Source organism: Miniopterus natalensis, chromosome 4, assembly GCF_054644295.1.
Source record: "Miniopterus natalensis isolate mMinNat1 chromosome 4, mMinNat1.hap1, whole genome shotgun sequence".
Taxonomy (NCBI): Eukaryota; Metazoa; Chordata; class Mammalia; order Chiroptera; family Miniopteridae; genus Miniopterus; species Miniopterus natalensis.
Window position 1 is genome coordinate 53,329,504 of NC_142084.1, and position 14,211 is coordinate 53,343,714.

A 14,211-nucleotide genomic window follows, 5' to 3' on the forward strand; every position below is an offset into this window, starting at 1 on the left:
ACAATATAATGGTTTAATATTTGCATATAGTGTGAAATGATCACCACAACAAGTCTCGTTAACATCCATCACCACACATAGTTACAACTTTTTTCCTGTGATGGAAACTTATAAGACTTATTATCTTAGCAACTTTTAACGATGCAATACAGTATTATCAACTATAGTCACCACGCATTTTCACAGTCACATTATGAATTCTCTATTACATACACTTGCCTTATGCTTCTGTAAGGATAGGCTATCTCTGTCCTTACAAGCCATGCAGATGATGTTACACATGTTGAATACATAGGCGAAGATGATGATGACACAAAAACATATCCTACAGTTCTTGCTGTACAGTTATTATTACACAAAGACACACATACACAGCATCACATGACTGTAGAGCAGGATGGTTATTTGCATCGTCAAGTGGAAGTGGATCATCATAGAAGTCTTCATTTTTGTTTTCGTCACATTGAGTAGGCTGGGGGGGGGGGGAGGGTCTTACTGGCCCTGCAGCGGCAGAAGAGAAAGAGGAGGAAGAGGTGGCAGGGGAGGTGGGGGAGGCAGGCACACTCAGTGTAACTTTCTGGAAATACATCTTATTTTCTGTCTGACTTTTTTGCTTTTTCATTTTTCTAAAACTGTTTTTATATACTACCAATCCTGCTTCCACCATTTGTTTCAGTGCCCATATCCAGAAGGGTCCATGTTGTAAAAGAAGTCAAAGCTGTCTTGAATAATCACAATCCTCCTGCATAATTGCCTGACGTCAATTTGTTTTCTGGCTCCACTTCTTTTTTTTCTTTTTTTAACCCTCACCTGAGGATATTTTTTCCTTGCTTTTTAGAGAGAGTGGAAGGGAGAGAGAGAGAGATCGATGGGAGAGAGGCACATCGATTGGTTGCCTTGTGCATGTGCCCCGACCAGGGCCAGGGATCGAGCCTGCAACCGAAGTATGTGCCCTTGGCTGAGAATCGAACCCCAGACCCTTCAGTCTGCAGGCTGACGCTCTAACCACTGAGCCAAACCAGCTAGGGCTAGCTCCACGTCTTCTCTGTCTTCTTCCTCATCATGTGGCACTGATTCGAAAGCACTCTTCTCGATCAAGTCTTCTTCTGTTAATTCCTCTGGTATGATGTCTATCAGCTCTTGAATTTCTCCAAGGTCCATATCTTTAAACCCTTTACCAGCAGCACCTTTTTTGCCATATCCACAGTCTCTTTCCTAATTTCCTTGATCGGTTCTGTCATATTTTATGATAGTAAATAATAAAATAGACAAGTATTTACATATATTTTATGCATTCATGACATACATAACCTTCTCTTAATTTTTTTGGTATTCTAGGCTACATGGTTCATCTGCTAGTTTTTTCAAATTGTGACAAATCTCAAAAACAATATGCAATGTATTTATTGAAAAAATCCAGGTGTAAGTGGACCCACACAGTTCAAACCCAATGTTCAAGGGTTAAACGTATGCATAAACTATTACATAAAATGCATATGTGTGTGCAAAAGGATTGACAGATGCATAGATTTAACATAAAGAGACACCAATGGTATGTATATTAAACCGACTTTATTTCTTTGTAGTTTTTAAGCCACTTATATACAATTTAAATCAAGCCAAATCTTTGGCTACATTTAATTTTCAAACATCAGAGAATGTATACAAAAACTTCCATTTATAATTTTAAATTAGTTGTTTAAGATTATTGGGAGACACTATTTTAATGGCCATGTATCTAAGCCATGTAACCACATTTAGGTCAGTTAGAGAGAATATATTTTAACTTCAGGATAGTGTAATCATTTATTTTAATAGGCTTTTGCAAACTATGACATTCAGGAAAAAAATGTTCGGAATGTAATGCTTATTTAAGTCTCACAGAGTAAAAATTGTTTTTCAGTCACATACACAGTCCTTGCATTTCCTCAATCTGAAATTAGCTGAGACATAAGCACTATTACTCAACTATATAAAGAAACCAAAGCTCAGAAATATTAAGTAATTTGACAGTATTCATGAGAGCACATGGCAGGGTTGATCACTCTGACGCCAAAGCGCTTGCTGCTTCTACTCGGTCACGTATGTATTCCTGACAGAAAATATGAAAATCATAAAATATGACTTGAAAATTCCCGTGGAAATATTTTAAGTGGTTTGGGTAGACTTTTTTTTTCAGACTTTCTTAAGTTTTTCAGAAAAGGTTTTACTCAGTTGTTCAAATGCTAAGACCACATCGTCTTCTTCATCTTCACACAGTTCACGCAAGGAAACACTGCAAAGAAAAACAAACGTAGATGAAGCACCCATTTTAGAGGAGTCAGTATTATAAGGAGGGATTTCCCCAGGTAGGCTGAATTAATAAAATCTCACTACATGATGAAATGTTAGCAAAATATGAAGACTAATGATGAGAAACATATTCACCTCAAAAACCGTGCACAAAAAACAAAAATAATAAGACAACTCGCAGTCTATTACTATGGCCCATGTCTATTACTAAGAGGATTTTAAAGCCACCAAATTCCATGTAACCTGCTCCCTACTCTCTTCAATAGCAGCCACACAAATTCCCTTTCTTTTCTACACGTCTCCTGCGCAGCCACAGGCAACTACCTCTATAAAGAGCAAAATATTCCTTCCTTTACTAGATGTGTGAGAAAATAAAGAAAACATGGTGTGGTAAACAGAATAATGGCCCTCCAAAGATATCCACATTGTAATCCCCAGAAATTTATGAATTTGTTTGGTTATATGGCAAAGGAGAATAAAGGTTGTAGATAAAACTGAAGCTGATAATCAGCTGACCTTGAGATGGGAACATTGAGCTGGATTATCTCCGTAGGCCCAATGTAGTCTCAAAGGTCCTTATTAGTAGAAGAGGGAGGTAGAGGAGAATTAATGCCGGAGGGATGCAATGTGAGACTCTACCTCCCAATGCTGGCTTTGAACATAGAAGGGGGCCATGACTGAGGTAATGCCAGCAGCCTCTAGAAGCTGGAATAAATAAAAAAACAGATTGTCTGAAAGCCTCCAGAAAGAAATGCAAGCCTGCCTACACCTTGATTTTAGCTCGTGAGACCCATTTTGAACTTCTGACCCCAGAATTGTAAGAATAAATTTGTGTTGGTTTAAACCACTAAGTTTGTGGTAGTTTGTTACAACAGCAATGAGAAATTAATATACAGGTGACAAGAGAGGAGATTCAAGAATGAACACTGTGGCTGAGCTGATCAAGAACTGAAAACAACTGAGATCAGATTTTTCTCACCCTTCTATAATCATATCTACCTTAGTTTCACTAGAATTCCACTTTTTTCCTAGTGTCTTCATTGACCTACCAAAATGAATGACCAGATCTATAGTTACAACTTTGAATTTCCTCCTAGTCACAGACCCATAATTATGACTACTGGACATTTCCACCTGAATATCCCACAGGTATCACAGCACACTGTTTTTGGTTGTCAGTCCCCAAATCTCTTCTGCACTCCTGTGTTTCCTATGTATCATTAACTAAAATAGAAACCTTGGCATCTTCACCACCTGTATTGACAATTTCTTTGAATTCTATGTTTAATTTTTACTTAAGTATAGTTGGTATACAATATTACATTAGTTTTAGGTGTTCAATATAGTGATTTGACATTTATATTCCTTACAATGTGACCACCACACTAAGTCTAGTAATCATCTATCATTATGCAAACTTACCACAATATAGTTGACTCTACTCTTATTTCTTTCACCCAACATGCCACATCCCCCATTCCTCTCCCCTCTGGCAATCATCAGTTTGATCTCTGTTTCTACGAGTCTGTTTTTGTTTTTTGTGTTTTTTTATTCCACTCTCTCATCAGTATTTCTCTAACCACTCTTCTTCAACTTTACTTCTACTTCCTTAGTTCAGACCCTCACTCATTCTCACCTGTATGACTGCTATAGCCTTTGAGTGTCTACCATATACATAAATCATACATATTCTGTCACAGACATAAACCATAGACTCATCACACTCATTCTTACGCATTGCCTACACATTGCTCAAAACAGTAAGCTCAAACTCCATAATGTAATGAAGACCCTTCTCAATACATATTCAAATTGCTTTTAAAGCTGTTTTAAGCAGCTCAGCATCTTCCCCATCCTTATCACAGCCCCCATCTTCTACATGCCACCATACTGAGCTTGAAGGCTATGCCTGACACATCAGGCCCTTTCTCATTTCTGTCCTTTGAAAACACTATTCCCTCTGTCCCATCCTTTAAGACTTAGTCAAAATATTACTTTATTTAAGAATCGTTTTCTGAATTCATGGGAGTGTGGGTCACCTTCTATCCATCATCCCAGCACTTAGTACCTTTGTAATGTCTAAAAGTCAGTTTTGTCTCACTATACTGTAAGATTTTTTAAAGCAGGAATAGATATAATAATTCTCTATATCTCAAATGTTTAGACTACACCCCAAACCAATAATATTCCAATACTTTTATAGAAATTAATGAATGAGTGATTTTCCTAGGCTCAACTTTTGAGACAGCTCCAAAGTCTCTGAAGTTTCTTGGGCTGCTCTGGAGACTCTAATGTGGATCACCATGAACACTTAAGGAATACTCAATCTGGAGCAGTTCCTTCTGCTTCACCACCCTAAAAGTTTCATTCTCCATATAAAAAGTCCAAACATGTCTGATTAATTTCAGATAAAAGAAATAAAATGACCTGATTAGCAAAAAACCCATAATGAAGGGATTCATGGAGAATCATATGTACGTATGTGTACAATTTTTAAAGTAAGTGACAGAAAAGGGAACCTTCATAAAGTATTAAAGTACATGCAGATTGGAGGCTTTAGGAAGATGAATATTTAACCAGGCAACACTAGATGGTCCTAAGGATGGACCTTTTAGTGGAGCCTAAGAATGGGGGGTATCCACACAAAATTTGGAATTACTTGGGTCCCCACTGGGCTCTGTTAAAGATGAAAAAAGAAGCCAGCATGAAAGATCAGAGTTGGATGAGGCCTGGAGAAGACACTAGATAAAGCAAGAGTCAATAATATGTAAGTGGATATAAACCAGAAACCTGATGGAGCCCTAAAGCGCCTTCTGGAGTATCATGTATCTGACTTACACTGATTATGGAAACTGAGATAAGGGGATTATTGAGGCTTTGGAATATTGCTGCCTGTTAGTGCACAGGGCCTGGGGCTGAGGGTGGCCTGGATGATACTTTATGTCAAATGGATTTTGGAATTAACTCTAATGTAGAAATAATTAAACAGGATGTTGAGAAGTTCTGCAAAGTTTTGGGGAATTGAAATGTACCTAAAAGGTTCAATGACACCTTTAAGTATGAGTTCAACATTTTTCAAATTACCACTAAATTATTGGAAAATTCAAAATCAGTATTTAAAATATATAACAAACCTGATAGATTGAATGGTGAGTGAAAAATCTTTCAACAACTCATAAGCGTCTCCTTCATTCATCCTAAACAAAACAATATTTAGAAAATCAATGGTGTAAAAACATTAAAGAACTTATTTCATATTGAAATGTTACATTTGTCAATAACAATGGATTACTTTTGTAAACCAAGACATATTTACAGGAATCATTTCTGCCACAGACTCCCAGTGGATGATTTAATCTGTGGGAAATTCAAGGGTCACAAGTAACAGAGCCACAGATGACCAATAAACACTGGATGTTGACCATCTTGGGAGAAAACCAAAGCAGGAAAATGAAGCTCAAGAGGGTGAGTGACAGAGAATCAGAAAGGAAGAATCAAATAAATTATTTACTAATATCAAAACTGTTTTATTCACAATAGTGAATCATATTTTTTTAAATGATCAATATTTCTCAAGAGTGTTAGAAGTTTTAAATGCTTTAATCCAATAAGGACTGTTCAAATTTTCATGTAAAATGACCACTGAATTCTAGTCGGTGTGACAGAATGCTATTCCCCACATCTGTGTGCTCAGTGCCAGGGCCAATTTTCCTGTTACTTGGTAAACTCAAGAGGATGTATTCCTGCTTACTATTTTTAAAAATAGTTTCCCTGCCAAAGAGCTAAAGCAATTGTCATTTTTTTCATTCCTCAGATGTCTCAATTATATACTTTCTATATAGTTCTCTCATAATGTAGAGCATGGTATCATTTGTTATTGTTACTCAGTTTTAAAATATCTAATAATGAATAAATAGGATACTTGATAAGTAAAAATATATTTGTATGGGACAATATTTATATCTGTAGAGTAAATCTTTATGTCAAGTGAGTCAGCATAGTCCCAAGATTTGGCTGCAACAAATAAAAATAACAAAGAAATTTTATTTTCTATTGCCATTAGTCTGTGTAAGAATAAAATTCCAGTGTGTTTAGCAGAATTAACCTGTACTTGAAATTGTAAAAAGGCTTTACCCTAAAATTCATTAAGTTCACTGATTTAATATACAGATATGGAGACAGAGGATCAACATAGAGATGGAGATGGATATAGAGATAGAAATAGAGGTAGAGATAGAGATGGAAGAGAGATATAAGCCATGCACATGGATGTGGACATAGAGACAGCGATGTATATGGAGACAAATAAAACATACCTGTTGTCCTGGGCTAATCCTACCAATGAACCATGTTTATAGAAATCAAGTGCGTAAGCATTAAGCGGCATTCGTCTTCCTTGGCTATCAAACTTGTGTGGCCAAAGCACAGGAGCCTGAGCGTGACTGATACCGACGGTGCGCAGAATGACCTGAAGAAATAGAATTTTCCTTAACTTGTTATTTATGCATAAAGAAAGTTTATTTCTCACATTGTGCTTTTCTGTTACTTCCTTCAACCAACATTTCTAAAGCACACTGTTTTGGTGAGGGAAGAGTGTGTTTCACACACCGGGGCGGCGCCATCCTAAGCAGCCTAGAGATGGCTTGGCTCCACCTATGAACATTATTGCCTCACAGCCTACTGATGGCAATTTCAACCATCCAGCCTAGACTACAGCAAGACTCACCAGGAAAGGAAAGCTAATTTAAAATTTTATGCCCAGCCAGGCATGGCTCAGTGGTTGAGCTTGGGCCTAGGATCCAGAAGATTGCGGTTCGATTCCCAGGCAGGGCACATGCCCGGGTTGCGGGCTCCATCCGCAGTCGGGGGCCTGCAGGAGGCAGCCGATCAATGACTCTCTCTCATCATTGATGTTTCTATCTCTCTCCCTCTCCCTTCCTCTCTCTGAAATCAATAAAGATATATTTAAAAAATAAATAAATAATATAATATAAAATAAAAATTTTATCATTATCCCAATTGGTACAAGAGAAATATCTTTATAAACACAGGATCAGGGAGTTGGTATCTTGTTTGTCTCAGGAGGAGAGTTCAACTGAACCATGCTAACAATTTTTACCATCCAATTATCAGAATAAAAAGGAAGGGGAGAAGGAAGGAGGGAAGAAAAGAAGGAAACTAAGAAAAGGAAGGAAGCAAATCAAGAGTTTCCCCATGTCTGCTCTTTTTTTGAAAACTACACTTTGCGGGGCCAACAGGAACTCTAGTACATTGCTAATGAGAGTGTAAATTGGTACAACTTCATTCTAAAATGACTTGGGAATAGCTTGGAAATTACTATTAGTAACATCTCTTGTGATATTTTTACTCCATAATGATCCAGAAAATCATTTGGACCCTGAAGATCCAGAAAATTTATACTTAAAGGAAACTGTTGCAGATGTTCACCGTGACCCCGTGAATTATAAAGACTAGCAACAAACACGAACACTTATTAACAGGAGAACAGATCAACAGGTTGTTTTACTTTCGCACTATGAAATATTATGAAGTAGTAAAAATAAAATAGAACTGCATGTCACAACAGGAATGAATCTTATGGGCATAGTGCTGGGTGTAAAAAAGCAACTTCCAGGAGACCACAGTAAGTATTTCTTCACTTTCTATAAAATTCAAAAGCAGCAAAAATGAAATGTGATTTTTGGAATCTGACATTTTTAAAGAATAAAAACACAATGTTTAGGGCAGTTGGTATCATGGGGAAAGAGGAGAGAGATAAGTGAATGAAATAGAGGAGGATGCCCAGCCAGGTGTGGCTCAGTGGTTGAGTGTCGACCTAGCATCCAGGAGATCGGGGTTCGATTTCCCGGTCAGGGCACATGCCCGGGTTGCGGGCTCCATCCCCAGTCGGGGGTGTGCAAGAGGCAGCTGATCAATGACTCTCACCATTGATGTTTCTATCTCTCTCCCTTCCTCTCTCTAAAATCCATAAATAAAATATTTAATAAAAAAAAAAAGAAATGGAGGAGCACATGGGTGTTCTTATTAGTTTTATGCCTTATAGCTTATCTATACACCATTTAAAGATATGTATGTATGCATATTTAGTGTTGCACTAGAATGTAACAAACAATATAGCAAAATATATTTTAAGAGATTATAACTTACACTAGTAAAGTAAATTTGTATAAAGCGACTTGGAAAAGGCAAAGGGCATGTTACCATCAAGCAGTACTCTGGAAATATTCACAAGAGCAAAATGCTTCAAAATAAATGAAACAGACCCACCCCCTTTCCTCTAGCATATCAAGAACAACTATGAGTCTCAATCACTACATGCCTTGTACCTAAAAGGTCACTGCTAACTGATGGTGGTTGCATGGCAGTAAGACATAGACATTATATCCTATTATAAATGTATCAGTGCCTCTACAAAAACCATGGAAACACTCATACATGGAAAGGAAACAAAAGTGAATGGTACATACTATCTATAAGTTGAATTAACTGCATGATAAAAGGGAAATTATAATACTTAACAATATCTTTTTTTCAATGTGAAAGAAAATTATTTGTAATTTTTTGTGATCATACAAATAAAATACAGGGGGGAAAAAACCTTCATAAAATTATTGGTCTTATAAGCTAAAGTGCACTCCTTTATTATTTCTATGTTAGAAATCCTCATTTTTTTTTTTTTTTTTTTAATGTTTAGGTTTTCTTTCCTTTTTTTAATATATCTTTATTGATTTCAGAGGAAGGGAGAGGGAGAGAGAGAGATAGAAACATCAATGATGAGAGAGTCATTGATCAAGCCCGCAACCCGGGCATGTGCCCTGACTGGGAATCGAACCCTGATCGCCTAGATCCTAGGCCGATGCTCAACCGCTGAGCCACACCCGGCTGGGTGAAATCCTTATTCTTTAAGGGCAGTTTATTATAAGACCCTACTCAGTTAGGGAAAAGCTCTACAGAGCTATCCACTTAGAGCTTCACACAGGATCTGGAGCAGAGGTCTCCAATTTGTTCTGTTTTTTTTTTAGTTGTTCTTTTGCCTTGGACACCACTTCCTTTATTTTTTATTTTCTTTTTCTTTTTTTAAATATATCTTTATTGATTTCAGAGAGAGGAAGGGAGAGGGAGAGAGAGATAGAAACATCAATAGTGAGAGAGTTGTCATTGATCAGCTGCCTCCCGCACGCCCCTGACTGGGAATGGAGCCCACAGCCCGGGCATGTGCCCTGACTGGGAATCGAACCGCGATCTCCTGGATCCTAGGTCGAAGTTCAACTGCTGAGCCACGCCTGGCCGGGCTATTTTATTTTTCAATTACAGTTTACATTCAATATTATTTTATATTAGTTTCAGGTGTACAGCACAGTGATTAGACAATCATATACTTCACAGTGTTCCCTTGATATTTCCAGTATCCACCTGTCACCATGCACAGTTATTACAATATTATCGACTACATTCCCTATGGTGTACTTTATATCCCATAATGATTTTGTAACTACCAATTTGTACTTCTCAGTCTCTTCACCTGTTTCACCTGGTTCCCTAACCCTGTCCAATTTGTTTTTAAATCATGTTCCTTATCAATAAAAAGTTTCTTTCTTGCCTCTTTTTCCATAAATGCTTTATTCTCATTATATAAAACAAATAGTTTCCCCAACTTACTAGGGTACATTTCCTTGGGGTTTTAAAATGTACAGAGCAGTAACAAATGACACATTTGCTTTCCTATTGAGAAAGTGAATGACTTTAAAAATTAAGTAAAAAAGTCTTTAAAAAATTAGGTAGTTTCCAATTATTTGAATTCAACAAAATTGAAGATGGATCTAATCAAGTTGTTAATTAAGAGAACATTAAAATATATTTTGATAATAGACTGTTAAGTGATTTGGGGAATACAAGTCAAGATTTTAGAAGAATTGTGTATTATTGTTTTAACAAAAGCTATTCCATTTCCACTACTTATTTAAATAAGGGTCCTCAGAATTCAAGTTTAGATTTGATGCTGAAACCCTGCCTCATTTGGAAAATAAGTAAATATTTATTCATAGTTACATGGACTAATTAAAAAAGAAATAGCCCCATTCATATCATTTATATATATATACATTTCTAATACAATATTACTTTAGTTTTAGTAATTACTTCTCAAAATTTGTATTACATTTATTTGAGTTTTTGTGATCAACTGAAAATAACCATTAAATTTGAAATGGCATACTAATTGAGCTAAGAAATAGGATAGATTAGGTGACTTCATTAGGGTGAAAGCTGGAAACTATATCATTAGAAATTATTTAAATGTATGATAAAAGTGTATGTGTCCATTTAAAATGCATGTGGGTCTATAGTTTTTAAAAATTATTTTAAGTGACACTAGACTATTTTACATGATAGAGGACTATCTAATTTTGGAATCGAACAGAGCTGAGACATCAGTGTCATTCCATAATGTAACAAAACTTATTTTCTTTCTCAAAATTTGTATGAAGATATAAATTAAATTTCTGAAAGTTTATTCCAACATTCAAATGAATTATTCAGCATATTCCAAGTGTGTCAAGTTCTTTGTACCCCATTTTGGACATCAGCAATCCAGACTATACGTGGGACTTACAGCATCTATAGCAATACTGGGAGAGCCCGAAGGTAGCTTTATGTGCTTTTTTCACAGCAAGACTCTGTCTGTGTCCCCTAGTCTTCAAAGATGGAAGAAAGGTGGTGGTCTTGGAAGTTTTATACAGCGGAGCAGGGTCCACCAGGCCAATACTGAGAAACAAATGATACTGGCCCCAAGATATCCTGTTGATACACCCGGATTTTTTTTTCAGTTTGGAAAATTTAAAGTCCTTTTTAAGCTGCCTGGAAGTATAACTCCTTTTTATTTTCTTTCTTAAAGACCACTTATTTATAAACCCCATTTTCTGCTTACATGGTTTGGAGTTTCTGGTTGAAGCAAATCACCATCAGAGTTCCCAGAGAGACAAACAAATGGAGAAATAGCGACTCTTCCTTCCTTGCAGCTCATCAAGTGAGACACAAGTTGGGAGTCTTCACATTCTTTACCTGTGAAATCTGGTCATAATAGGTTGGGATAGATTCATTTTTAAAAATTAGCCAAATTATCAAGCCTTATGTACCTGCTCTAGAGCATGCAACCTTCCAGGATCTACATCATATGGAGACTAAGATATATCACATAAAGTGAGTAGCACATCTTGGCTACTATTGAATATATTCAATAAATGTTAGCTATTAATATTATTATCTATTATAATAATATTATAATAATACTAATATAAAATTTTGTTTTATATTTTAGTCGCTTTTATCTATAGGCAATAAAAGAATAAATTTAAATTGTGTGATCTTTTAACACAGAATTATTGTTATTACCTTGGTATTTTTTTCCACCAAACTCAGACTTGGCCTCAAAATCTTTCTAGACAGGGTACTCCAAGTAACCACTATCAGTGGGTTTGGAAATGGCATATGAGAAGAAATATTTTTTCTATTCCTACTCTTACAAAGTACCAGATCATGCATTCAAAATTGGCTCTAATTTGTAATGGAGGCAAGATATTCACACACTCCTACTTTGCCATGGTGCTCCACTGTTATTATCTGCTTTCGTTCATGTTGTTTCCCATTTGAATAAGGGTCAGGAAGCTACAAGCTCCACCTCCCTAACATTTTCAATTGAGGATGATAGGATATAACGTAACCAGGAAATTACTACCCACTTCTCAATCCATTTCCTTTATCCCAGTAATCTATTTCCTCTCCTCTTTACTTTCCCCTAGAAGAGTTCCATTTAATAGCTTATGAAAAACAATAGCAAAGATTAATAGTGTCTGCCTATGTGCTACACACAGTTTTAAGATGTTCATATATATTAACTTAATTATTTAAACCTCACTCAAACTAAGTTATCTGTTGAGAAAGTTGAGACATGGATATGGAATCATTTGTCCAAGGACTCACTGCTAATAAGTAGCAGAGCCAAAGTTTGGACCCAGGTATGTGCCTAGAGTCGATGTTCATGAACACTATGCATATTTCCTCTCAAGAAAAAAGGTAACAGAACAGTCTCTAGTTTCTCTTCATCTCATATAGGTCCTTACTCCATTTCCAAGCTTGACTCAAAAGCAACCTTTAGTCAAGATGGTTTATAAATGACTATTGAGTTTCATTCTCCATTGCCCCTTTAACTTCTAAAAATCAGTTTCTCTCTTTGGAAAGCAGAAGGAATCCCCTCATTCTAAGATGGTCTGATATTTTCAGGGCACTGTTCTTCTTGGATAAAACACACTCAGGCAAGACTACTGATGCTTTAAATTGTTCCACAATGAAGATAAGATATACTTACTTATTTTTGACAGTGGGAGTTCATATTCCTGTTTCATATCAGCCAATTTGGAAACAATTAGTAGGAAGGAGGCAAAGTCCTCTGTAACGTGCATGTTATACTTGTGTAAAGCAGCATTAAAATCCTCAGGTAGATCCTCAAGGAACACCTAAATCATCAAGGAGATCATCAAGAACTCCAAATGGCCAAATATTGTTCAGAGCGATCTATATAATTTCCTTGCAAACTGAAATTTCGGACGAAGGGCAAAGCACATTGCAATATAATTCTACAGTTATCTATTTATTTAATAATATAATGTTTTGTTTCTTCATCTATGAAATAAGGTAAAATTCAGTTTTGTTTCTATTTGCATTTAAAAACACCAATAACTTTACTCCTAAAAATGTGCTTTTATACTACTTAATCAAAACTACCTTTTAAGTAAAAGCATGGCTTCAAATGGCATTAGACCTGCAAATAGTTCAAAAAAATCTAGTGCTACATTTGGAGACCAAGCAACAATACAATATATACTAGCATGCCTGGAATAAACCTTACTTGTTTGTGAGTGTTATTGAAACCTCATTGGATTCATTTTATTAATATTTTGTTAATTACTCTACCACATTACAATATTAGAACTAATAAACAAAAATCAACCAAGTTGCAGGATATAAAATCAACATTAAAAAATCAGTTGTGTTCCTATACACTTAGTATCTGAAAAGGAAATTAAGGCAATCTCATTCACAACAGCATCGAAAAGAATAAAATACTTATGAATAAGTTTAACCAAGGAGGTGAAACATCTCCACATTGAAAAGTATAAAATGCTGATGAAAGAAGTTACAGCAGACATGAAAATGGAAAGACATGGCATGTTCATGTATTGGAACAATGAATACTGTTATGATGGCAATACTTCCCAAACTGATCTGCAGATTCAATGCAATTCCTAACAAAATCTTAATGGCATTTTTCACAGAAGTAGAAAAAACAATCATAAATTCATATGGAATCACTAAAGATCCTGTTCTTCTTGAGAAAGAAAAACAAAGCTGGAGGCATCACACTTCCAGTTTTCGGAAGACATTACACAGCTAAAGTAATTAAAACAGTCTGGTACCAGCATCATGACTGACATATAGATCAATGTAACAGAACAGAGAGTCCAGAATCAAATCCATGGATATACAGTCAATAGATCTTTAATAAGGGTGCCAAGAACACACAATGGGGAAAGGAGAGTATCTTCAACAAATGGTGTTGGCAAAACTTGATATACACATGTAAAAGAATGAAATTGGACCCTTACCATATACTGTACATAAAAATAAACTCAAAATGAATTAAAGACTTAAATGTAAAATCTGAAACTGCAAAACTTGTAGAAGAAAATATAGGGATATTGGTCTTAGCAGTGATTTTTTTGATATAACACCAAAAGTGTAGGCAACAAAAATGAAAATAAACAAATAGGACTATATCAAACTAAAAAGCTCTGTATAGAAAAGGAAATAATCAACAAAGTGAAAAGGTATTTCTGGAATGGG

The 14,211-nt window shown here is 35.8% G+C and overlaps 1 protein-coding gene across 1 annotated transcript in view; it reads right to left on the bottom strand.

Annotated features, from left to right (window-relative positions):
* Positions 1-1,691: 1,691 nt before the first annotated feature.
* Positions 1,692-14,211, bottom strand: part of LOC107527530 (putative ATP-dependent RNA helicase DDX60) — an 80,458-nt gene continuing 67,938 nt past the window's right edge. The window contains exons 32-36 of the mRNA XM_016200307.2: positions 12,677-12,824; positions 11,240-11,382; positions 6,609-6,760; positions 5,427-5,489; positions 1,692-2,275 (exon numbers count right to left, since the gene is read on the bottom strand). Of these exons, the coding sequence (XP_016055793.2) occupies positions 2,176-2,275; positions 5,427-5,489; positions 6,609-6,760; positions 11,240-11,382; positions 12,677-12,824 (606 nt within the window). The 3' untranslated portion in view covers positions 1,692-2,175. The remainder of the gene's footprint in view (positions 2,276-5,426; positions 5,490-6,608; positions 6,761-11,239; positions 11,383-12,676; positions 12,825-14,211) is intronic.